Source organism: Electrona antarctica (assembly GCF_951216825.1).
Source record: "Electrona antarctica genome assembly, chromosome: 17".
NCBI classification, from domain to species: domain Eukaryota; kingdom Metazoa; phylum Chordata; class Actinopteri; order Myctophiformes; family Myctophidae; genus Electrona; species Electrona antarctica.
Genome location: NC_136798.1, coordinates 26,619,077 through 26,646,041, shown reverse-complemented (window position 1 = coordinate 26,646,041; position 26,965 = coordinate 26,619,077). Strand labels below are relative to the sequence as shown.

Here is a 26,965-nt window from a genome sequence, read left to right as displayed (position 1 = left end):
CACCCTGAAGAATGATGGCTTGCCTGGAAAATATACACACAAGAACACATTTCTTAACGCTGAAGCGTTTATAGGCCTCCTCGACACTTTCAAACAAAAACAAATTGGTTCATTAAGGGGCTTACGTTTCGAATAAGTCATCTAAGGTTTGAAAATAAGACTAAAAGTGATCCGGGGTGAGCCAAGATTAAGAGTGAGGTTTTTGTTCACCGTCACGTTTTGAATTTCATTTGTTGACAATTACTTGCAATGAGCCTCCCCTCAGAGACCCAAAGTAGAGACAACAGGACTGAAGGGTCTGTAAACTGCCCATTTCCTCAATACAATACAAAGCATGCTGGGAACAGACACGTACAGCAAATCATATTCGCATACTGTACTGTACAAGTTGTTATCGTCCACAGGCTCAGAGTATAAACGGGTGGACCTGTTTATTTAGGAAACGCTATTCTACAGTATATTGACTTGAATTGTACAAATGTTGCATACACACTCCTGCCCAACACTGCGTCACATGTCACCAACTGTCTGATAATCGTGAGCCATATAAAGGCTGAATAATTGCATGATCTGCTAGTTTCGCCATTTTCAAACATTTTGACGTGTGTTAAATGGAAAATGTTTGTGCACACACACACATGTCAAGTAAAATACAACAGTGTCCCAAAGTGTGTCCTAGTACTGTACATTACGTCTACTGTATCCCAGTAAGTATCCCTTGCACGTCTCATAAAGAGAAGGCCGCAAATTTAAAGTAACATTATGTGGTGTAGTGGGAGCATTTGATGCATGCATCAAATTAACCCAACACTTTCCAGACTCATAAGTGTGCATGTGTCATGGATGACTTCATAGTCTCACTTGTCATCTAATAAAGCTGCATACTGTATAAACATGGCTACTGTTGCTATGTCAACATATATGGTCACTATCACACCTCTCAATACAAAAAAGGTAATAGAAAAAAAGAAATAAAATGTTTATATCAAAAAAATGGGATAAAACCACACAATATAAGTGGATAAATGTACATGTTCATCTCAAGTGCATATGGGCTAGGCTAGGGTGTCTCTCAGTGTTCAAAATGGTGCCATAGATGACTGCATTGTTGTCTTTAATTTGAAAGCGAGATTACAGGTTCTACCATCTCAATCTGGTTTCCAGGCAATCATGCTCCTCTCCGTATTCATCATGGCTATGAACAAATAGCTTAAACCATGTCCCACATCTTAAATGTTTGCCATGTATAAAGGGGCCTCTACATACTGTAAGTAGGCATGACAGAATAGTTGAGAGTTGGCACTTTGTTTGTGCCAACTGCTGTGGACATTTTAAATAAGAAAATGTTGAAATAGTTCCACCACCAAATCCCCACAGCCCATGATCACTGTTGCTGTGTTATGTGAATACATTTTATATAGTATTTTAATGTATTTGTGTATCTTATGTAATGTTTTTATTGTTGTAAACTGACTGCCGGTGTGCCAAAGACAAATTTCCATTTTATGTAAATTTAATGGACAATAAAGTTATCTTATCTTATATCTTATATCAAAAGATATCACTTCTATGTGTATAAGCATACTACTGAGAAGCCGAACATGTTCAGTTCCCCCATTATGCTGTATAAGCATACTACTGAGAAGCCGAACATGTTCAGTTCCCCCATTATGCTGTATAAGCATACTACTAAAGCCGAACATGTTCAGTTCCCCCATTATGCTGTATAAGCATACTACTAAAGCCGAACATGTTCAGTTCCCCCATTATGCTGTATAAGCATACTACTAAAGCCGAACATGTTCAGTTCCCCCATTATGCTGTATAAGCATACTACTAAAGCCGAACATGTTCAGTTCCCCCATTATGCTGTATAAGCATACTACTGAGAAGCCGAACATGTTCAGTTCCCCCATTATGCTGTATAAGCATACTACTGAGAAGCCGAACATGTTCAGTTCCCCCATTATGCTGTATAAGCATACTACTGAGAAGCCGAACATGTTCAGTTCCCCCATTATGCTGTATAAGCATACTACTGTGAAGCCGAACATGTTCAGTTCCCCCATTATGCTGTATAAGCATACTACTGAGAAGCCGAACATGTTCAGTTCCCCCATTATGCTGTATAAGCATACTACTGTGAAGCCGAACATGTTCAGCCGGTGATGATTCTGTGTTCTCTAGCTGAGCTAACACCCCTGATGTCGTTGTAACTGAAAACCATAGGGAGGTGTTCATTCTCGAGGTTGGCTGTACTTTTGACTACAGCTTGGAGGACGCCTTTCTAACCTAAGTGCTGAAATATCAACAGCTAGAGCAGACCATCTCACAGTTAGGCTACAGGTCGCGTCTGTAAACGGCACCAATTGGAAGCATAGGATTAGGAGACGATTAATTATACAAAACTGTCAGCGCTTGTACACAAGCTGTTCTCTGCTGTAATTCCTCTGAGTTCTCGTCTGAACACTAGGGCTGGACTGGGTCAAAAAAAATCATCCCTGACATATTTGGCCCAAAAACATATATTAAAGCAATGGGGGCGGCCCATTCATTCACTGCCCACTGAACATACCGTGGCCAGTCCAGGCCTGATAATCACCAACGAGTTTGCAAAGCAGTGCTTCGAACGATGATGTCATGTTGTCCTGTTTAACTTTCAATGTGATATATCCATGCCGATCGTGTTTACTGTACGTTTACAACTTAATGTGCCGGCGATAGTGTCATCCTCTTTCAAGAGGGGTCGAGCAGAGGAGGAAAGGCCTTCTTGCTCTCTGCTTCCCAGGGGTCTTTTGCTGTCCTCGACACAACGCAAGCAATTGCTTGCGTCTCGAGATGGATCACGTAACTGACGTGACACAAGGGGAGAAATTTTTGTGTCAAGGACCCCCAAAAATACATTTATTAGGCCACGGACCCCCCATTTGAAAACATATGCCAGTGACCCCGATAAGGGAGGATTTTTACGGCTCTAGAAGTTTTTCCGAATCATATTAATTTCATGGACCCAGTTTCACACGCATTATGCTACGGACCCCCGATTTAATGGCATTTCTATCTCTGGTACCCCAATTTATATTGTAAAACCACTGTTAATTTAACTCTGAGAGTTAAAATTTAACTCTGAGAGTTAAATTAACTCTCTGATTTACAGACACATAAGGGTCCATTTGTTTCCTAACTAACTCTAGCTAGGTACCCCCTGGAACTCCCTCAAGTACCCCTAGGGGTCCCCGAACCCCACTTTGGGAACCCATGCTTTAGACGACGGATGTCATATAGCAGTAGTATTAAACCTTTAGCATATACTGTATGTCCATTAAATTCCGCATTTGAGCCACGGACAACCATTTGGTGTGATTTAGCCTTTCAGAGGCAAACATTGATCAAAAATAAAATAACATTATTCTACCGTTGCCAACTGTGTAGACTTCTTGTAAACTAAGTAATAAAGATGTTTAACAATAATAAACTCTTGAGAGTGTAAAATGAAACCATAAGTGTCCATTTGGTTTCAATGTACACTCTCAAGAGTAAAAGATCTATAAGGGTCCATTTGGTTACCAACTCTCCAAAACAAAATCATATCTGCCAGCGCAGAAAGACAAAGCACAGCAGTTCTTCAGAATTTATGGCAGAATGTGTGAAACAAAGATAGTTTTGCCTGTCTTGTCTATTTTGAGTATGCGTTTCCCTTTATAGCTCCCTGTAGACATACAGTACCTCATTTGAGACAATAAAGTCTCTTCTGAGATGTGAAGAAAAATTGCAGGCAGGAGGAGCAGCCGCCGTTGCTGAATATTACATGTTAGCTCCAGACACAGAAAAAAATAAGAAAAAAAGATGGCCACTGAGAAATTACACTGCTGGGTTACAGGTTGACAGTGGTGAGTTAAAGCCAAGCAGTGTGACTGTAATTGTCCCACATTAGTTAGAAAATGTCACTTTGTCTTGTTTTTGGATGGTTTAGAAGAGATTTGAGTCTGTTAAAAAGAGGGGCTGCAAGAAGAGAATCAACACAAAAAGACAACCACAGCTCTGTGGTTTGCTACGCCAATAAAACAAACCTCAGTCCGAAATAAAGATAGCCTATCAGAAATATGCAGCAAAGGAGAAATTATTTTGTATAGCAGTTGAAAAACAGACCTGGCAGTCACAATTCCATAGTGGACACTGAGGTAAAGGACGTGGTGGGTTTGGCGAGAGCATTCTGGTATTTTTTGCATCTTAATACCATGTTTGAAATGAAATTGCTGACTTAAAGCCTTCTTTTAGTTTTGCAGGATTACCATCGAAACCAAAGCACATTTTCTTATTTAAGCCTTTACCAAGAATGTCCCCCATGTCACTGGTGAAATTAAGCATTAATGTTCTACTGCTCCCCTTCTCATCCATGTAGTAAAACATTGACACACTCAGTGACTTCAAAGTGAACCACAGTTGCACATATGCGTACGGCATGGGTAGTTAAATTGCTGTGATGTTTGTTTCTGGGACGATGGCATTGGTTACCATTTTTTGGGCCAGTGAAACAAATTTGGTAACTCAGTTGTTAATATTTCTCAATCTTTCATTAGTTATCAGCGGTGGCAGCGGTGGCCGAACGGATTGCGGAGCGGTCTTGATACCGGAAGGTCGCCAGTTCGAATCAGCGGTCCGACACGTTAAAATTACCACCGCTGAAGTGCCCTTGAACAAGGCATTAAACCACTACGATGAAATGTTCTATGAGAAGGGCCTGGCTGGAAACAAGTTCTTGAGCTTAGCCCAGATACCCTGGGTAAATATAGTAATCATTTCATTTCATTTCATTTCATCATCTTTGGTAAGATTTGGGTCCGTATTATTATCAAGTCCCAGAGTACAAATGTGATTGTACAAATTCACAAATGTGGTTGTACTTTTAGGCGCATGTTGTTTCTTATCAAGGTGAAGTTGGCTGCAGTTGCCGAAACCAAACAAGTTTGCTGTGGATTAAATTGTTTTTTACTCGATGTGGCTCTTTTGTCACCTGGATCATCACCCTCTGACGTTCTTTGACATTGTCTGAGATGTCATAATTTCTTGCAACACAGTGGAAAAAGTGTGTGCTATCTCTCTCCGTTATTTAATTGCCATCTGGTTCCGTTTGTAGTCCCTCAGAGAGGGATTATAGACATTTGCTTTTATTTCCCCATAATTGTATTGTCGTTTATCACTTTTTATTATGCTCTGCTGCTACAAAGACCAAGAAGCCGAACAAAAAAATGATTTGTACTCTCCTGTACCTGTACAGAAGACATAAAAATGAAGAACCTTCGCATTGAGGTCTCTGCAGTGATGTTCGGCTAGTTAGAATTATGTTGGAGCTGCAAGACCAAAGTATTGGACATTCAAGCGTTATAGCTTTTCACGTAGAATATTTTGACATATATTGTCAAGTGGAGAGTTTGGCCTAAGGATGACGATAGAGAAAAGGCCACGGGGCATGGGGTCACCAATATCAGTAGATGTCATCCTCTGGGGATCCCCATCCTCTGGGGATCCTCTGGGGATCATGAAGGTGCACAGAAAATGCCATAGCAATCCACTCAGTATTAAGATATCTAAAGTGGAAGAGGAAGACGTCATCGTGATTTCCTTTTTATGTGTTTTATGTCAGGAAACCGCGACATCCTTCATACTCCAAAGAGAACTCATACTGTATGCCTCGCTGAAAGTGGTTGCAGGACGTTTCATAACTACCTCTTATGTACTCCTGTCTCCTACCCTGAGGTAGGAGTATTTCTAAAACTTTCATCACAATTCATCACAGTTACTCTGAGATGCTTGATATACCGTATATACGGGCCCCGAGTTGTGGTTGAAAGGTTGCTGGTTTGTATTCTCGGACCTGCTCAGAAAATGTGGAGGATTGAGAATGAATGAGAAAAACCTCCCTCCCTCAACAGCCACAATTAAGGTGCCCTTGACCTGCTGTAAACCCCCGACTGCTGCCAGCAGCGCTATTCAGTGGCCACTGCCGTGTTGGAACTCTGCGGTACAGTATGTCTGTACTGGCCACCTCCCAGGTGTGTGAAACACACCATTCATAGCTCAGACAACTTTCTGTGGGTAAATAAAGGTTAAAGAAAAGGTTGATCATAGGTCAGTTCAGACACACCAATTTTAGACTTTCCTTTAAAAAGCTGCATGATTTGTGCCCACACAAATGCAGACAAAATGTTCAGCAATTGAACAGTGCTTGCTTTCAACTAGGAGAGTGTGGCTTTGAAGCCCTCAGAATAATTATGAGCCGTTAACAGCACTTCATTACTATGTAATGCACAATATGGAATGTGACATATGGTTCTGAAGGTCTGATCGTTGCTAAAGATAAGAATAATGGCCTACTGGAGATGGCTGATTTAGAGTTATTTGCGACCGTAGTTTTTTTTTTTTTAGTTGGTCGCAGATTACTATGAAAACCTGCGATTTCGTGTCTCCGTCAGTCACGCCACCATATATGGCCGTAAGTCCCTCACGCCTCATGACATGTCACGGCCACCATATATGGCCGATTGGCCATCAGTCCCTCACGCTTTGTGACATGCTCCATATATGGCCGTCTCCATATATGAAGATCACAACACTGACCTCATCAAACCCTGGATAACCATACATGGATAAGACTGGATCATCACCTAGATCTGCATACTGTATATGCAGATCTAACATTATTCTACCGTTGCTAACTGTGTAGAGTACTTCTTGTAAACTAAGTAATACAGATGTTTAACAATAATAAACTCTTGAGAGTGTAAAATGAAACCAAATGGAACCATAAGTGTCCATTTGGTTTCAATGTACACTCTCAAGGGTAAAAGATCTATAAGGGTCCATTTGGTTACCAACTCTCCAAAACAAAATCATATCTGCCAGCGCAGAAAGACAAAGCACAGCAGTTCTTCAGAATGTATGGCAGAATGTGTGAAACAAAGATAGTTTTGCCTGTCTTGTCTATTTTGAGTATGCGTTTCCCTTTATAGCTCCCTGTAGACATACAGTACCTCATTTGAGATAATATACTCACTCCCCATGCCTTCGGCCTGGTGGAGACAACAAGGCTCCACAAGAAACACAATTTGTACACAAATAAAACTAAAATGTGCTACATTTGTGTATGTTGCTACTTGAAGATAAGAATAATTATGGCCTACTGGAGATGGGTGATAATAACTCTTCTAAAACGCAAACAACTGAAACAAAATCTTCATGTGATAAACCTGTATAGGGCTTTTACAATTTGAGACGTCTTATAAGATCTTTAAAGGATTTAAAATTGTTAGGCTTACAAGCCATTCTGGCCCAAGACCATCTCAAACAATAACCTCATCAACATCACCCAACAAGATGACATGGATTGGCCATGTCCTCAGACTGGACATAAACGCGATCCCAAGAGTCGCATTACACTGGATCCCAGAAGGCAAAAGAAAGAAAGGTCGGCCTAAAATGACATGGCGTAGGACGATAGAGAAGGAGCTCCAGCAATAACATCAGAGCTGGGTGACCATAGAGAAGATGGCCAAAGACAGATGCAAGTGGAGAAACTTTGTTGCTGCCCTATGCACTAGCCGGCATAATGTAGACTGGCATGGCCAGACTACTATCACTGAGTAGATATTAGTCTGTAACTTCGGTGTGGAAGATTTATTTCCAAGGGGTGGTTACAAACAGATTCAATAACGTCACAGCAAAAAAAGGTGTCACTGTGAATAGTGGGCTCTGATTGGTCACCCACAAGTCTGGGGTGAGCGAAATGTAATTCAAATTGAGGAGTGCCAGACCAATCTCCCCAGGATTTATTTTTCCTGTGGCAGATTCGTCTGGATTCCAGGCTAGGAGTAATGGGTATTGGGGATAAGTAAGTAAGGCTTACAAGAGCCCCTATTTTGTTCAAGGTTGTATTGACTTAGGGGGTGCCATTGTACTAGGGTTGCAGTCTGTTCCCCATGTTTTTCTGCTGTGTTTACCTTCTGAAATAGTGCAGCATGTTGCAAGTTCTACCGTTCTTCTACGACTGAGAGGATGGCCAGTACTTCACCTACGGTAACGTAGGTAAAATGTTTTCATGGGTGACGGCTGATACATTCTTCTGCTGCAAGTTTGCGCACCATTTGTGCAGTGACAGCAGTGATGTCATGGTGATTTTTTTTTCTGGTACCACGGAACGTCACGCGCACACGCACACGCGTGCATGTGCGCATCGCGGCATGCACACAGAACAGCTGCATAGCCTAAGCCTATTGTTAAATAGTGTATGAGAGTTTTAGACACACAAAAACAAAAGTAGACTTAAAATAGTCAGACAAACATCTATACTGCACACTAGCGAAACTAAAAAGTTTGCTTTGGACGAATGAATCTGTTCTTTGATGGAGGAGGAGGCATTCTTCTTGGAAGAATGCCATGTGAAAATAGAGGGGGGGGGGGGGGGGGTGACATTAAACCTAGACCACTGGGTACTTGGTGCGTCTAGGAAAGTCTGGTGAGTGGTGACGCTGACACAAGGTTGGTGCGTCTTCTCTTGAATCTTCTAGGGGGACGTGTTCTAGCGTACACGCACGTTCACCGTTAATTCCGTTTCCACTTCATAAGATGATTTTTGATATTGTTCACTGCAGCATCCTATCTGCAGCCGTCCACTGAAGTGAAGACATGTTAAGAATGAGTAGATGTATCTGATACACTTATTATACAACTCTAATCTCATTCAGGGTCAGCATCCTATAGTCCTAACATCTGTAAAACCAAAAGCTGTTGGACATGCGATGTGCCCATTTTGTGAAGAAATGGGCACTTGTGTCACTTCACGACACAAGTTACAACTAGGACGCACAGGCCACAAGACATATTTAATAACATTGGTAAGCAAATAAATCAAAACTGGTGTTTAAATATAAAACACAGATGATTCAAAATGTTGTGACGTGTGCTCATTAAGTAGCGGCGCAAACATGTGTGCCGTGTGAACACAACGGATATGAAATCCTGTTTAATCCAACTATAGTCTGGGAATGATAATAGCATCTAAATAATAGCTTTTACTTACATGCATAAGCAAGTCTGTTTACTATCTGTGCATCAGCTGTGCTCAAACTCACAGCAGAGGTAGTTAACCCATTCATGAGATAATTCAGGGCTTGCTCTTGATTCAGTTCCTCTGAGCGACGCAGGGCTTTTCTTTGAGAAGGAGAGCCACGTGCTTCTGAACTTTCCCTAAGTGCATTCTCCGTGCTAAGAATGGTAGCTCGGGGAGCCTTCCCAAAACCGACAAAAACAACAGCAGACCTGAGAGCAGCGAGAGGAGCCTAGCAGGGGAAGTCAGCAAGGATTTAACATGAAGGCCACCCGGGCTGATGCACTAGTTTTTTTCAGCTTTAGCAATAACACCCTTTCAGTCCAATGTTGATGTAATTAGGTGATATGAGGAGTATCTTTAACATGCAATGTACATGAAAAGGTGCATTAAGGAAAGTGTGGCTTGGTAATGTACATACAAAATATATCTCAAATGTTTTATATTTTTCTATATATACATTCATTTTAGTATAGTATAAAACCAAACAATATGTGTTGCTGTAGAGTAAGTGTAAAGTTGGCTGTGCTCATTAATTATGAGTTCCTGAGTTTGAAAGCCCTGTGCAAATAAAAGATGAGAAAGTCCTACAACCTATCTCAAACCCTCACCCTAACCCTAACCTTCCACGGGGCAGCACACACAAACCTAACCTTAACCCTCTCCCAACCCTTAACACACCCCTCACCAACCTTAATCAGGTCGTTTTAACGCACCCCTCACCAACCTTACGTCTAACCAATGACTAGTCTAAACTAGGTATGCACCCCGAGAAAGAACAGAACAAATTGGTTTAAGGGATAGTTCACCCCCAAAATGACTTTTTTTTGTCTATCGATTACTCACCCAATGGAGCCTTGAATACATGGATATGTTTGTTTTTGTCAAATTCCTAAGCCTATCATTTGAGGAAGTTCTCCATAGGGAACAAAGGAGTCTCTTTGTGTCTCCATAGGAAACCACTGCTGGTCATCAAAATATTGGCAAAGACAAAAACATATCCATGAATTCAAGTCTCCATGGGGTGAGTAACCGAAAGAAAAAGGATTGAACTATCCCTTTAAGGGTTTAAGTGATGAAAAATACATTTATAGGCGTTCCTTAAATCAAATCCCACAACAGAAAAAAGTTGACTTTGTAAGCTGCCATTTCAGGTTTCTAGGTGAAGTGTAGGAGCCAAAGAGTGCTTTAGGTTTTTCAAAATAGTAAAAAATGGTAATTAAGTTTATGGATATAGCTAAACTTGGTGTAGAGGTAAAACAGGAGCAGACCTACACTAGTATAGAGCCATGGAGGACCTTTATCTTGTTTAAATGGTTCACCTCTGGGATTCAATTCTGTCTTGAAATTAATGCAATTACTACTGGCACAGTAACACCTTCAGAGATGTGCTACATTCAATCTAGTGGGATTTTGTGTTGTTTTTTTATTTGGTGGGGGCGGTTTGTGAAGGGGTTAATTTGATACAAATACATTTGAAAAGGTTTACAGACTAGGATGTTTACAATCCGCATGGCCATAATAGCTGGGCTCCTCATGCCATCATAATTATTTTGAGAGTGGTAAACATTGGCGCTTCCTTCAAAAAAACACAAACATAACTGTTTAAGACGTCTCGGTTTGGCTTCTCACACCTTACTTGCCACAAACCTCCCCACGCAACATCCACAGGAGAGAATTCAGAGGCAGATTCCAAGCCTTCCATCCACTGCGTTCCACCACCCACCAGAAAAAATAGCAGACCTACAAGTTCATAGCGCGCCACTCGGTGGCGCGCTATGAGCTTGTAGATCTGCTATTTTTCAATAGCTAAATTATAACATAATGTTTAAAACACCAAAAGGGGTTCCCCCCCAAAATGGGTGGGTCCAGAAGATGTATGGATACAGTAGGGACATTTGTAATAGTGGAAAAACAGAAAGTGGAGAATCGTGGCTTAATCAAGGGGTACTACTGATAAAACTATAGTAATCAAGCTGTTGCATTCTGGTGGACTGTGAAATCATACAGTTTATATAAATTACCAGGACCTTAGCAAAGCTTATACGAGATGCAGCTGGATTCATGGCAAGCATTAGGCCTAAGTGAGGGGTTGGGACAACGTGGGAGCCTTTAAATTGAGCCTGCAGAGCGTACAGAATGTTGCAGCATTTGCTTGTCACGTAAGTCAAACCAGCCAAACAGGATGCCCGCTGACACCTCAACTTAGTAATATACTGTAAACACAACAATATGTTTTTAATGAATATGTCAATAAGCTTCCTTTGCTGAAATATATTGCCAATATTTATCTACATCACAATACAAAATATAGTAGTTGGACAAATAAATACAATGTATTTGTAGGGCTATTCCTTCTAAACATTGATGACTTATCCTTCTCCTCTAACCAGAATGCAGACACTGTGGTGTTCGTCAGCTATGGCCCAGCTCACAAGCACTCCACTTGCCTCCAAACCACAGAATATCCATCAGTGCTCTGGCTATGATCTGGGCTTATTTCCCCACCTTCAATGTATTTAAATATTGTACAGTTAATATAAAACTCCGTTATTCAGGCAGGTCGAGCTTCTAGTTTAAATAATAATCAAGCACATTCATTGTGAAAGATATTGGTTACCTGAGGGTGTGGGAGGCATAGTAAAATGAAAAAGAATGGTCATTGCAGCACATTCTGTGCTATGTCCTGCCTTTATTAAGGCAATTTACTTCAAATGAGCCCATTACCAGGTCCTAAAAACAAACCTAAAATGAGAGTGAAATCTGATTTGGATTCAGCGCCTGTGACCTAAATTCCCCTTTCTCACAAACTCAACATCTCTGCAATGTCTTAATGACTTGGGCGATATTTTTATTTGTCAAGATGCCAAATGTCCAACAGGCTACAGATTGGGGTGTTTTGGTTGCTATTCTGAAATGTAAGTTCGCCTCAGGTCGGTCAGATTTCCGACCGTGATTTTTGTTTTCGGGTCCCTATAATTGTACCCACATTCAGCCAGGAGGTCCAACATCAATCCTTCCATTCATAAAGCTGCAAGTGCCTCTTAGTGGCATATTGGGTTTATTAAAACGTTAAATCTAGGCCCCGGTCACATCCAAGCTCTAACGGCTCTATCTTTAGCACCCACTTTCCAGTCTTCCCACTGGGCCTAGTCACATCAACCTGCAATTATTTTCCCTCTTCTCTCCCAGCTATCATGGCATCCTCTGTTTCCTGGGAGTTAAATGTAGACACGAGACAAAACAAAGTGACAAGGTTTTCCTTTCTGATGTCTCAGGAGTCCGTGATGAATCAGATGAAAGAGAGTGTGTGAGAGAGAGAGAGAGAGAGGGGGGGGGGGGGGGGGGGGGGCTATTTCTCCCACTCAATAGTTCGGCCAAAGCTGGGTACCAAAACCTAAAAATCTACAAGCTCACTACATGTGTCACAATGTGACACGTTGTGCAGAGATTATAGAGAAACTAATGATATTCAGGCAGTACTACATGTCAGCCTGGTATCCTGCCCGACACCAGGTTCTAATTCTCTCAGTGGAAGAACAAACCATTGAGAAAATGCCACACATAAAGATGTAACAGCACCGGACCGGGACAGCACCGGACCGGGACAGCACCTCCCGATACCCCACCTGCAACCACTGCAGATGTGCTTCTTGATTCTATTACAATGTAATAACTAGTAGTTATATTGTAATAGAATCAAGAAATTAAGGTTTATTTCTATTAACATATACAGTACAAACAATATTAACATTCTCTAGCGTACAGATTGGTTCATTAAAATAAGTTCCAGGTTGCAGGTTTAACAATTTAAAAAACGGATGCTGTGTAGAGGAATGATAGATGTACTGTGCTCGTGTACATGCATTGTGTAGTTTTTGTACTAAAGATTTCCATTTCAAAATGTTGCATTCTAATTTTGCATTATTATATATTAATTAAGTGAAAATGTCCCTACTACAGTATATGTGTTCATGAAAGTGCCAATTGTACAAAGCATTCGTTTCATACCAAGTTACAACTTGAACGTATGAGGGACATTTTAAAGTTTCTACAATGTTTGATTCTGTATTGACACAGCCATTTTCAATAGGAGAATAAAAGGACTAATACCTGGAAATCAGGCCATTGCCTTAGAATAGGCAGTGTGAAAGTTACAGTCCTGTAACACTTTTAATGGCATTCTGCTGACGCATTTGAAATGCGTTCTCCTCTGACATGTATATTATAAGGGCACCCAACTGTCGTCTGCCACACTCCACGAGGCCTTTCCAGGATGCGGGATGCACAATTAGGTGACCATTTGCATTAAATCACAGAGTGCCCAAATTTAGATTAAGGAGGATTTCATCTTGACACACTGTGAAAAATGAAAAAGCAGGAACAGAATCTGACATCCAAATGGTAGTGCCACAGTGTGGTCACTGTTGCTTTCATGGCACGATGCAATGGAGTGCCTGTGGAGCTTAAAAAGCTGTTTAAGTGTTGGTGACTCCACCCCTGCCCCACAGCTCTGTCATTTTACCAGAAGCGTTTGCCAAAGATGCCCGAGGCTTAACAAGCTTTCTTCCGTGGCCTCAACTTAGAAAGTTGAAATGATATGCCAAGGAAGGGTATCGCGGTTTTACCCAAAACCATAGATACATTATGTTGTGCCCTAAATAGACCATACCCCATCATCACATAACGATGGATGATCAGATTGCGTTAATGATGGCGATAAGACCAAAATAAGAGAAAGAGACCCATTTTGAAGTCCAATATCCTCGAGCTAATGGTATATTTTTTATAGTGTGTGAAGGATTGAGCAAGAATGTTCAACCACTAATTATTTCTGCTACACTCTATAGTTTCAGCAAAGACCTACAAACCCATAAAATTTAACCCAATGCTTTTGAGGTGTGCTGATGCACCCCGGATAAAGCATGCCTCACTCAGAGAAGTTTCAGACCAAATCTAACTGTGTAACTACAAGCCTCTCAGTACAGGAAAACATACTGTAAAATGCTCTGTTATATTTTAGTAACAACCGTTGAATAATCTTTCACTCACCAATTTGTCCGGTGATAAGATCAAACCTGAAGGTCCGTATGAAGAAATAAACGAATCCTCTCGTAGAAAAGTGTTTTTTTAACACTGAATCTAATACAGGCTTAAAGCAATAATACAAACATATCTTACCATTTCTGGTAAGACAGACAAGAGACCTCCAATATCATGTGCCTGTCACAGACATAGACAAAATATCCCCCGACAATTATTTAACCAAGATACAGGCTTGCCAAGAATTCTTGATTGAATGATAAATTGGTCAATATTTCTCAAATGCTGTGTCCTGCACGGTCATAGACAAAATATCCCCAGACAATGATTTAAGCAAAAGACAGGCTTGCCAGAATTTTTGGTTTCCATGCTAAGAGCTGACAGAATTCTCTGTTTATTTAACTAGATTCTGGACATGCCAAGATTCTAGTCCAGCAAAATTCAATATCGCTCAGTTCGCCCCCCGCAACTTCGCTGCAGTCAGGTCACCAAGAGGAATTAATTGGAGAGATCTACAATGGGAGAAGCTCTTGTACAAAGCTATGTCTATCACCCGGCTAAAGGGAGAAAACAAGTGACACCTCACACAAGCCCCCCCCCCCCCCCCCTCCCGAACAGAATTAAACAGCAGTATACAATGTTGACTATATGGGTTTTTTCCCCCTAAAGGTTAAACATTTAGCTGATTGTTTTGCTAATGGTAAATGGTGCATTTTATATAGGGCCTTTATCCAAGGCGCTTTACATAGATTGTGCATTACATTCACCCATGCACACACCGATGCCGGAGGAAACCATGAAAGTCACCAACCTGCACATCGGGAGCATTTAGGGGTTCAGGGTCTTGCTCAAGGACACATTGACACTAACACATAACCGTGACCAAACCCTACAGGATGAAAATATCCTACAAAAGCATAATCTTAACAATACTTTGTTAATTTACTAGGGTTTTACTAAGAAAACACAGTTAGCTGCTGAGCTACGAAGCCATTGCTGAACAATCATGAGATTCCCTGCATGTCTGCCATCATTGCCATGACACAATACACTGACTGCATCGTCAAATCACAACATAAGATAATGAAACATAATATAATAGATCTGAATATCTGAAATACTGTATGGTGCAATTTGGTGATCAAAGTTCAAGGACACTGAGGTCACCTGCCAATAAATCCAACTAAATGGTAAGTGGTATAGAGTGTCGCAGTCCCGCCCCTTACCATGGACCAGGAAATGAATCCCAATGCATTTTTCCCATAGACATTTCGTAAAGTATTTATTTAAAGACCTTTTAAGCGTCGTACGAAGCCAACTCGAGTCGTGACAAATCATGACAACACACACAATATTTTGGACCAAACAAATAATTACATAGAAGAAAAACAACAAAAAAAGTGTTGTAACCTGCCGTTTTTTTTCTTCTTTCTAATTATTTTTTCGGCCCCAAAAATTGCGTTTGTTGTCATGATTTGTCACGACTCGAGTTGGCTTTGTCCGCGGCGTAAACGTCTTTAAATAAATACTTTCTGAAATGTCTATGAGGAAAATGAACGGAGAATCATTTCCTGGTCCATGGTAGAGGGCGGGCCTGCGACGCTCTATAGCACCTTTATCCAAGGCGCTTTACATTCACCTTATGGTGGAGGAAACCATGCAAGGAGCAATTAGGGGTTCAGCGCCTTGCTCAAGGACACCGTCTTCGACACCAACTCTGGGGGAGCCCGGGATCGAACTGGGAACCTTCCGGTTCCCAAGTGGCAACTCTACCCCTGAGCTCAACTATGCACACCTCTATAGGTTATCAGTGTGCAATGAATACAGTATACAGCTGTATGCAGTTATGGTATAGGGCTTTTCCCATGTTCTAAATTTGGGTAGTACCGGATCCTACTATTGTGGCTGTGTGTGTCACTCACTTTGGAGAAGTAGTTAGTCAGGTATGAGGCCCCTTTGACTATCTTAAATACAATGCTCACAGACAGACAGACTCACAGGAGCGAAAACACAATGTCCCCCTCCCGGCTGTTCCAGCCTGGCAGAGATAACGATCTCATTTTACAACTATACCATAAACTAAAATAAATGATGTTTCTCAAAATATTGGTGGTGAGAAATAAATAGACAATGCAGTAATAGAATCTTGATTCATATTTGATCATGTTTTACATTCAAATCAGTGGCCTAACAATTCCCAAGCCAGTTGAGCTCAAAACCCCACCCACATCGCTGTGATACTCTGCTCTGCTCTCCACTCAATTCGATGTCCCACCTTCCTATCCTGTGTCACTTAGAAGTCTGTGTCACTCACGAAATGCCATTTCAGCTCGACTTTAAGTATAGCCCTGATGAAGACCGTATAGGTTGAAATATGTCGGTTCAATACAGTTTTCCTCCTTTTAACATTAAAGGAGCATTCAGTGATTTGAGTGATTTGGAAAACCACCCAGTCCGCCCCGGTAACAAAATGTGCACATGCACGCTCTACAGTGGGGGGAAGTGCAACAGGCCAACAGCATGTGCACCAAGGCCCGCCCCCACTCGATCATGATCGGAGGAAGGCCCGTCTCATCCTGATTGGATGAAGGCTTTGCCACCCGCCACCAAAACTGAAACTAGGGTTTTTTGACCCCAGGGGCTCACTGGGGACATGGTCAGCACACTCTATAGCAGGGTTCCCCAATAGGCGAAATGGCCCGCGGAGCGCCCCCTGGCGGCCCGCGGAAGAATAAAAAAAAAAAGATATAAATGGCATTAAATGGGGGTCAGTAGCCTATGCATGTCAAACTGGGCATCCTTTTCAAATGGGGTCCTGCCCTGAAAATGAATTTTCAGGGCAAGACCTCGACCTCACGCGTGCAGACTCGGCCCCCAGCCTGGTACCCTAGTCAAAATATGGCCCTCGAGGAAAATTAATTGGGGAACCCTGCTCTATAGTAAGGAGGATTATCCAGAAAAAAAGAAAAAATAAGTGATATTTAGATTAAGTCAAATCACTGAATATACCTTTAAGTGTGCCCGGATCTCCTCTTTGTTCTATATCGACTTTAAGTATAGTTGCACCGTGGGAAGGAGAATTTTGTGCCTGCATTCTACCCAAATGTACCAAGTCAAGGGACATTAACCAGCAACCAACAACAGCCCCAGCCTCATTCGTCTATCCATTTGGTTACCAGGAACCTAGAGGACTGACATGCAGCATCAAATGCAACAGGTCTGAGACCAGAAACTACACTCTGCCCCCTGGTGTTTTGGTCTTGTACTTCCTAGTGCATGACATGCTTCACATAATAGTTGCGAGCATGCATAAATGCTAAGGTTATTATAAGGAATTTCTAGTGTTACTTCAATCACTTCAAACGCAATTGTGTGAAATATTGGAAAATGCCACTTAACAGATTTCTGTAGCACATGATTATGTTGCTAAGAAAACTTCAGACAAAGATTTGTGCCCACACAATCAGACCCTTACTCTCATCCTTTTGCATATTATTTTGACATCTTACTTATGATCCATAAATGGGGTCAGAAATACAACCAATAATTGAAAAAGAAATATATACTGTAGGTGTTCTTAAAAGCTTTCTGAAAATATTGCGTGTCCCGAAAAAGACACAGAAATGCCAGTAGGGACATTTTAATGTACCTGTACTGAGAGAGACATCAGACTGAAGAAAAACACAGACAGACCAATTCTGTCTTTATTTTTCCAGGAATACACTCTGCAAACAGACAAACTTTAGCTCTTTAGATGGCGAATCCTCTAAAGGCCAGTAAAAGTACATTTGTTTGAGCAGTTAAAAAAACCCAAATCCAAGCAGAGGGAGGAAACTAAAAACACTAATTTACCCCTCTGACTCAATGTACACAGTGATTAAGATGTCAACCGCATGACAGAAAAGTTAATAACTTGAACAATCTGCACAGCAACACACCACAGTTTACACTAAAAGGCTGTAAAATCCAACCGAAACATAAACGAGACCCACCAAACATAACGCATCTTTTTTAAATGTCCCTCAGCCCTGCTATACATAAACACATAGGGTGAGAGAGAAAGCCCTGCTATACATAAACACATAGGGTGAGAGGGAAAGTCAGCGAGAAAGGGGGGTGGGGGGGGGGAGAAGGATAAAACGAAGGCGGAGTCAAAAGAGAGCACCATCATCCTAAAGTGACATGCCTTCTGAGGACATGGCACCAGTCATTAAAGATGACATCACAGCAGGGAGGACCTTCCACATACTATTGTAGACCCTACATGATGCTGGAGACTGACTCAGTATAAATACTTGAGCCCAATGCCCTGGGAAGCAGCAGCAGCCGACTCCACACAAAAGGATATAAGAGCACCGAACCGGGACAGCACCTCCCGACCCCCACCATTCTTTGGAGCATAATCGTAACGGTAAGGTGTGCTTTCATATTATCCCTAGCATTGCCCTTTTTGCCCTCCATGGCGGGCCTTCCTCTGCTGTTAGACGTGCATGGGCCTGGGCTTGCATGCATCTTGAGTCTAAACAGGTGCACAGTCAAATCTGGAAATTGACTTTTATGGGTGCATTTCTATTTCTACACTCACAAGAGTTAAATTGAATGTTGATGCAAAGCTTTCTTCTCCCAAGGCGAGAGAACAGCTCGGCACTAATGGCTGGCTTTGAATTCAAACCTGGTGTCAATCTACTGACTTGAAGCCAATCATCAGCAAGTGTCTGGCTGGTACCGAAAGCCACCTGCTGCTCTGGATGAATGTAGTGAGACATGTTCTAAAGCATAGTCAACTAAATAAAAATATACAAAAAGTATTTCCTTTTCAAGGTTACAATTGAAAGAGATTTTGAGGCCCTTGGGAAATACACAAGTAGACGTGATTCAGCTCAAAATCTATTGTTAGGATTTGTGTTTCTGCGTCAATTAAGCCATGGTCACAGTTGGGTTGCTTTAGGCTAACCTTAAACATGGTAGCTCAATTCACTTAGGAATTAGAGCACCGGTGACACAGGAGATAGTTACAGTGTTAAAGAGCTGCAAAGCCAATCACTTTCAATGGGTATTTACATGGTATATTATTAAGTATACAACGTTTTTTTCATTATCGTTTAACAGCAAAGATGGGGAGTATTGAGGAAGCTATCAGAATCAGAATAAAATGTATTGTGACATCACAGGAATACAGGTGTAAAGAAGCTCCATCATCAATAAGCTATTGTTCTGAATGGATTTTGTTTTTGCAGGTTTAGCTTCAGAAGATGGATCTGAGAGTAACGAGTATTCTCCTAGTCCTCCTTGCTTTGGCAGAGGCAACCCCCTACCATAAAGTACAAAAGACCCCCTACCACCCCCACCAGGTTAAGAGCCATGGTAAGTTGCACATCTACTTCTGTCCTTGCATTGACAATTTATAATGTAAAGACCTGACCTTTTAGGTACCGAAATATGTAAAATATGTACCAATGTTCAGTGTTGAGATGGCTCAATGAATAATAATGCCACTATTACAGCACTAATTCAGTTATCCATACTTTTTGGTGTTCAGTATCAAAACAAAATGGGGCAGCGATGGCCTAAATGTTAGAAGAGTGTGCTTGTGACTAGGAGATTGCCGGTTTAGTCCCCCAGACAGGCAGGGAAATTCTGGTCTGGGAAGTAACTGAGTAACACTCGCCCATACCTCAATACCCAGGCACTTCACCCCAACTGCTCCAGTACAGCTAGTCAGAGTCCAACCGTACAACTGTACAGCTGTGGTTGCACTGGGTAGCTCCCAGGTGTGAAATGTCTGTAGCTAAGTGAGCATGAAGCTGAAAAAGAGCATTTGTGCTCAGCAAAATAAAGGTTTTTAAAATAAGGATAGAAATACAAGTGGTAGGCTTAGGCTGATACTAAGTTAACTCACACAATATTTTATTTTAAATACATAAAACTCCATAATTTTGTCCATGAAGAGAATACAGTGCATTTCCTCGGATCGGATTCTAAACTCAATTCTAGCCGCATACTGTTGGGCAAAAACAAAAAGTGTGATCACACGTGGTCACATCACAAAGCCTTCCAAACGAGTGAGATTTATAGCAACAATTCAAACAATTATGAGTTTGCTTTCAAGTCTTTTTTAGGACAATGACCTTAACAACTGATCATACCATTAAGCAGCTTTTAAAATATCGGACAACCTGAAAACCGTTAAAGACACACACAGCGCCCGACTGGCTAAAATGTTCTCTAAATGTTGCTGATGAGTAAACTTCTCTCTCTTTCTAAAACTACTGTAAATTAGTTAAAAGTGTAAAACCACTACTACAACTGTACTGGGCAGGACCTGGCCAGTATAACTGTATGAACACGTCATTTGCATTTACATTTATATGAAAATAAATAAATAAAATGCCACAATTCAACATTAACGGCATTCAGCATAAATAGGTGAACATTTGGTGAAAATAGCTGATCTACAAGCTCACATTTTGCGTTCGGCTATTGTCAATGAATATATTTGGTGTAGAGGGAAAAAAGGAGCGGGCCAAGGACAGACCCCTGGAATAGTGGAATTATAGTTTGACCGCTTACAGTACATCCTATACTTAGTTGACAGGGGACTGTATATGTAGTAGTAGGCCCCCTCCTGTTTTCACTCTAGCCAATCTACAAGCTCACAACGTGTGTCATTGCATGGCATCGTGAACTTGTATATCTGCTATTTTCGTTGAATGTTCACCCCATAATAGTATCACTATGGTTCAAGTGGTTAAAAGAGTAGTTCACCCCCAAAATGAACTACTCACCCCATGGAAACTTGAATTCATGGATATATGTATATTTTTGTCACATTCAAGCCAATCATTTGATTACCTGCTGTGTTTCCGGTAGGAGACTCTTTGTGTCTCCTACTGGAACCGCTGCTGGTTGTCAATAATTGAACAAAAACTAAAAGATATCCATGAATTCAAGTTTCCATTGGGTGAGTATTCAATAGAATTGTTTTTGGGGGTGAACTGTCCCTTTAAGTGATTAATCAATAAAAACCTTTTAGTTACAAAACAACAACACTAATGACAATAAAGATGCAGCTGGCACTGCCGTGTAACTCATCTTTCTTTCAAGGCTGGGATCAAATAAACGGTCATAAAAGAGAGTATACTGTATGTGACCCCTGGATAAATACAGAAATAGGCATAACCATCACTTCTGCACACTTCACAAAAAAGCCCTGAAGCAGTGTTCACAACATAATTGCTTAGTTGACATCTAACACTGTAAATACGTCAATGACTTGTGGTCAAATTTAAATTCAGATCCCCACAATGCAATGACTTTACTTGGGGAGCAAACAATTGAAAATTAATTTCAGCAGTTCTGCTTTTCAGAGGCTTTGATGTGGTTTTAATGGCCGTGGGCTTCAACATAAAAATAGAAGCCTTTCCACTCAACAATGAGCACTCAGATTTGGAAAACCTTCCAAAACAGATGTCATAACCACGTCGCAGTGGGCACACCCAAACAAACCACGTTCGTGGCGTTAAATCTTTGAACACAAACACAATTTGAACGCATAAAATAAAATAAAATGAATTACGAAAGAAAGTTTCTCACGCATTCCATGACAAATGTATGACTAGCCAAATAAATCAAAATGTCCCATAGCTCACTATAACTTTGATAATCTACTGTAAGTGAGGTTATATTTTTCTGATGCAGGAGACCGTAAAACCAACCTAGAAAACAAGCTGGCCAGAAAGTGGGAGTAAAGTGGATAAAGTGAGGACTGTGAAAGAGAAATATTTCAACAATGGACATTGGTGCGGCACGTTGACACATAAGCAGACTGCTGTACAGTACAAACAGTTCTGTCACGGTTCAATTACTGGTTAGGCCACCATGCTAACCGCGGCCAGTATCATCACCTCCAGTTTGAGGTTTTCCTGGATGCCAAAAAGTGCAGTTCTGGACCAATTCTTCATTCGTGGTTTCAAACACATTTTTATGTGGCTTTCAAATTATAGCTATTTCAATCCATTTTACGCTCAAGCCACTATTGCAAAAGAGCTCATACACATTCACATTTCCTTTCATAATATATTTGGATATGTCAACAAACTGTTTCATCAAGAAGATTTTTTTTACAGCACCTACTATCCTTGAAAGGCTATCCAATTTATTTGTAGGTATACAGCAGTTGTGTAAACTTTAAAATGGGAACTCTGCCATGAAAAATATCAGAATATGCAAACTATCTGGAAAATACTTAATTGTATCACACTTTGCTTCTGCTGCATAGAACACAGTCAACAGATAATATGAGAATACACTGACTGTCTCTACTCCCTAGTGAGTCTGTTTTGGTGCTTTTGTATTCACAACATTGTTGTTAGATACAGGTTAACAATTCAAGTAACTGATGGATGGAAGGATGTATTTTGGATATATAAAAAAACATTACAATAATTAAATCAAGTGTTGGTATCGCCTCTCTCCTGATAAGGTTTGCACAGTGGCCAGCAATAGCAAAACATGGTTGTAGGGCATCTAATTATTTAGCAGGAAGTGGTCAAATTAGATTTCCGCATTCACAAAAAAAAAGAAAAAAGAAACTAAGTCTACATTTTTTGTTCACAGAGAAGATGCTTCCCTTTGGTTAAAATTAGGTTAAAGTAATAATAGGGCAGACGGCTGTAATATATTGCCTGAGCCACAGCACAATATCTAATTTGTGATCAAATTCTATTCTGGTCCACATACAGTACTGTGGATACTGTATCCTCATATGACATTAAGTGGCAGAAAATGGCTCAAGTTGATGTCAACATCCTGCAGACCACTAACCATACATCCACTGCCATGGGCTGCACCAGCAAATTAAAGGGTATATGCCATATATGGTGTCGCGTGGCCGAAATCAAACAAGAATACACAGGAGCTGGGGTTACTGAGTTTCCCACGAGGCAGAGTGGGTCTTAGTGGGAAACATCCCCTCAGACCACTGGCCTTGTCGAGACTACCCTGGGAAGAAAAAAGAAACAAGTGTCCCCACAACCCCTCCCTGTAATCACAGGGAGCAGTGTCCTCTGGGTTTTAAATCAGGTTGTGGTCGCATGGATCAGAATACCAACCGTGGTGTTAGTCGAGCACTAAAAAGCCATCTGAGGAGTCATTTAGAGAAAAACACAAGAAAGACAAAATGATGTGGAGATAAATAGTGAAACGGTAAACCTTTTCAGTTCAGATTAATGCTTGTATGTCTGCCTTAACGTTCCGTGAGAATAACTGGCCTGATCAATGTCGCAACAAGTGAGGCATGACAGACTGGTAAAGTCAATATACACAGAAAATGGTGCACATGTACTGTATAAGATCCATGTGCTATTTCCCATCTTTTTACAGTACAGCACCAATGAGCATCATACATGAAACACTGTGAAACACTGTTTCATGTATGAACACATTGTTTAAGTAAACCTGTTTTTAGTTTTGCTTTGTTACACAGTACTTCAGGTACAAGAAAATAGCGCGCCACCGAGTGGCGCGCTACGAGCTTGTAGGTCTGCTATTTTTTTTAAATCGTGAAAATATTTATTTCAGAAAACTGGAGGATTTAGAAGGATTTTTTTAAATTTTGAGGTCAGGCCTAAATGGGTCAAATGATAAGGGACAATATCGGTGGCACCCAACTGTAATTGGTCCTCACTAGTGCTCATTAAGAGATGGCACAACTTCCGTCTACTCACTCAGCATCTCATGGCGGGCTATGGAAAGTTTAGAAACCTGCCAATCAATGGGGATTCCAAGCGACAGCCTCTCTATTTGGCAGGCAGGTTTCGGAACTGTCCACAGCCCTCCTGTGAGGGAGACACAGAAATGGTGACATCTTATAATGAGCGTTAGTGTGGACCAATTATATGAACATATGGTTGAAAGTGTGTGAAGTGTTCCTTTAAACTATTTTCACCCTTGTGTCCCTATTTTGGGCATGTCATTATATAGTTTTCAAAAACCTTTTTTATGTTTTTAATAGCAGATCTACAAGCTCAAATGTGACACATTGTGAGTTTGTAGATTTTTTTAAAGGTATTTTTAATAGAGCTTAAGTGGTTAAATAGTTTTAATATCAGAGATGAAGACTGGTGAATATTTGACCCTAGACATGACACATAATGGTCGCCCGAACCTGACACCTTCACTATAATTAATTGTAATCCATAGTTGTTACTTGCATTATGCTACAATATAACATATGCTATAACATATGCTACAATATAACAATATTTGTCAATTTCCCAGCCGTTGCAGGTGAGCAAGGACCTGCAGGTGCCCCCGGTGAACCTGGACAAATGGGACCAGCTGGCCCTCCTGGAAAGAGCGGAATGGGACACACTGGACCACAAGGCCCACAGGGAGCTGCTGGAGCCCCCGGCTACTCCACAGCTGGCAAACCTGGTACCCCAGGTGCCCCTGGCAAATCAGGAGCCAATGGTCTGCCCGGTCCCGGAGGCGCACATGGCGCAACTGGAGCAATGGGACACAAAGGTGTCTCAGGTGCTCCTGGAATCCCCGGACCTGCCGGGTATTCAAGCGTTGGCAAATCCGGCCCACATGGCCTTCCTGGAGCAAATGGAGCCAGAGGAGAGGCTGGCCTGAAGGGACACCCTGGAATTCCTGGAATTCCCGGCGCCAAGGGAGCAACAGGACACGGCATCCCCGGGGCTCAGGGACCCCAAGGCCCACACGGCCCAGTGGGTCCATCTGGAATGCCTGGCAAATCTGGAATTGGTAAGTCCGGTGCCAACGGATATCCTGGTGAACCCGGAAAGGCTGGTACCCCTGGCAGAGATGGTGCCTCTGGCGCATCAGGTATGTCTGGACCAAAGGGCCACACTGGAGCTCCCGGTGTTGGAGCACCAGGAAAGTCAGGTCAGAATGGTACTCCAGGTATGCCTGGACATATGGGACCTAAGGGTCCTCAGGGTCCTGCTGGTCAGCCTGGATCCCCTGGCATGCCAGGCGTTGGCAAGCCAGGTATACCTGGAATGCCAGGTGACAGAGGAGCTGTCGGTACCTCAGGAACCACCGGTCAGAAGGGAGAGCCAGGCCCAACTGGTTACACAGGTGCACCAGGTGCTACTGGTCCTATTGGCCCAGCTGGACCACAGGGAGCCAGAGGATTCCAGGGAGAGGCAGGCCCAATGGGACTTAAGGGCGACACTGGCATGGTAGGAGCACCAGGGCCTAAGGGCACCAAGGGTGATCAGGGACATCAGGGATTCACAGGAAAACCAGGTATCCCAGGAGCAAATGGTGGTACTGGAGCTACTGGCCACACTGGCCCTCAGGGCCCCAAGGGTGAGATGGGCCCCCACGGTGCTTCAGGTATCCCAGGCGCTATGGGTCAGGTAGGGCCAAAGGGCCACACCGGACACCCCGGAGCTCACGGACCTTCTGGGTCGAACGGACTTCCAGGTGGCATTGGACCTGTCGGATCTCCAGGCATTTCCGGTCCCTCTGGTCTGAAGGGCCACCCAGGACCTCCCGGCGCACCTGGCCCCTCTGGCATGACCGCTAAGGGAGTTTCTGGTCCACAGGGTCCACCTGGAAATCCAGGAGGCAGAGGTAATGACGGTCACCCCGGCCCTGTTGGTCCTCCCGGCGCCCCCGGGGCCCCCGGCGAGATGATCTATCACCACGAGAAGGCCATGCCCATCAAATCCCATGAGATTATGATGCCCCATGAGATGATGAAGGCCCCCATGTCTGCCTTCAGCGCTGTGCTGACGAGGGCTTACCCCCCAGCTGGAGCCCCTATTGCGTTCAGCCAGATTCTGTACAATGGTGAGAACCATTATGATGCTCACAGCGGCGTCTTCACTTGCCAGATCCCTGGCCTCTACTACTTTGCCTACCACATGCATGTCAATGGCGCCAATGCTCTGGTGGCCCTCTACAAGAATGAAGAGCCCATGATGTTCACCTACGACGAATACAACAAGGGCTTCCTGGACCAGATGTCAGGCAGCGCTGTGCTCATGCTGCACGCCCACGACAGGGTCTTCGTTCAGGTACCCGACGAGGAGAGCAATGGAATCTTTGCTGCAGACAACGTTCACTGCTCTTTCTCTGGGTTCTTGATTGCCTCAACGTGATTTCACAAATCCAAAATTACACCTCAAAACCATACCAAATTCAAGAACTACTCGGAGAATTAGTCCAGTTTACAAAAATACCATTGACATTGTAGAATGAAGAAATTTTTGTTGTAATTTCAACAAGCTCATCTGCCTCAATCACATTTTTTACATGCAAAAGGAAAGATTTTAAAATTGCCAAAACAATGTATTGGTAAAGACCTTTACGGGGGGTTGAAATAAATTAAAGATGTACGATTCATTGTTCATATTTCCCGGTGCGTGTCTGCCAGTGCAATTTTATGAAACAATATTGGAAGATAGAAGTGGTGCTCTACAACTGCCTGTAACATTTACAGCAAATCTTATCTTTTTTGTGTGTCTGTTAATGTCTCTTGTTGTAATATACATCATCACACTTGTTGTATTAAAATATGTCAATAAAACCAAAACATTTTAACAAGTACTGTGATTAACAAAAAACGGGATAAGGAATTCAAAGTTTATTTTGTCAAAATCCCATTGGCTGTATTATTGAACAAAACAAAGAATAAATTTATAGTTCAAAAAGTGAGAAACAATGTGTTGTGTTTTCTGTGCATTTGTGTATTTTGTGCGCTCTGTATACTGCCCGATTTCAACTATGGACCTGAATGTGGCTATCACAAAACCATTCTCAAGTGAAAAACAAAACAAACAGAAA

General features: G+C 42.0%; 2 protein-coding genes across 2 annotated transcripts in view; one reads left to right on the top strand and one right to left on the bottom strand.

The window, feature by feature from the left end:
• Nucleotides 1–26,965, bottom strand: part of nt5dc1 (5'-nucleotidase domain containing 1) — a 76,619-nt gene that overhangs the window by 45,433 nt on the left and 4,221 nt on the right. The window lies entirely within an intron of this gene.
• Nucleotides 18,473–26,843, top strand: col10a1b (collagen, type X, alpha 1b). The gene is made up of 3 exons (XM_079525356.1): nucleotides 18,473–18,557; nucleotides 19,384–19,510; nucleotides 24,425–26,843. Exons 2-3 carry the CDS (start codon nucleotides 19,399–19,401, stop codon nucleotides 26,278–26,280), a joined length of 1,968 nt encoding a protein of 655 aa, XP_079381482.1. The 5' UTR covers nucleotides 18,473–18,557; nucleotides 19,384–19,398; the 3' UTR covers nucleotides 26,281–26,843.

Excerpts from the sequence above, each read along its gene's own strand:
- col10a1b (XM_079525356.1), top strand. The coding sequence starts at position 19,399 with ATGGATCTGAGAGTAACGAGTATTCTCCTAGTCCTCCTTGCTTTGGCA. Across the intron at positions 19,511-24,424 it reads CCACCAGGTTAAGAGCCATG|CCGTTGCAGGTGAGCAAGGA; the intron begins GTAAGTTGCACA and ends TCAATTTCCCAG.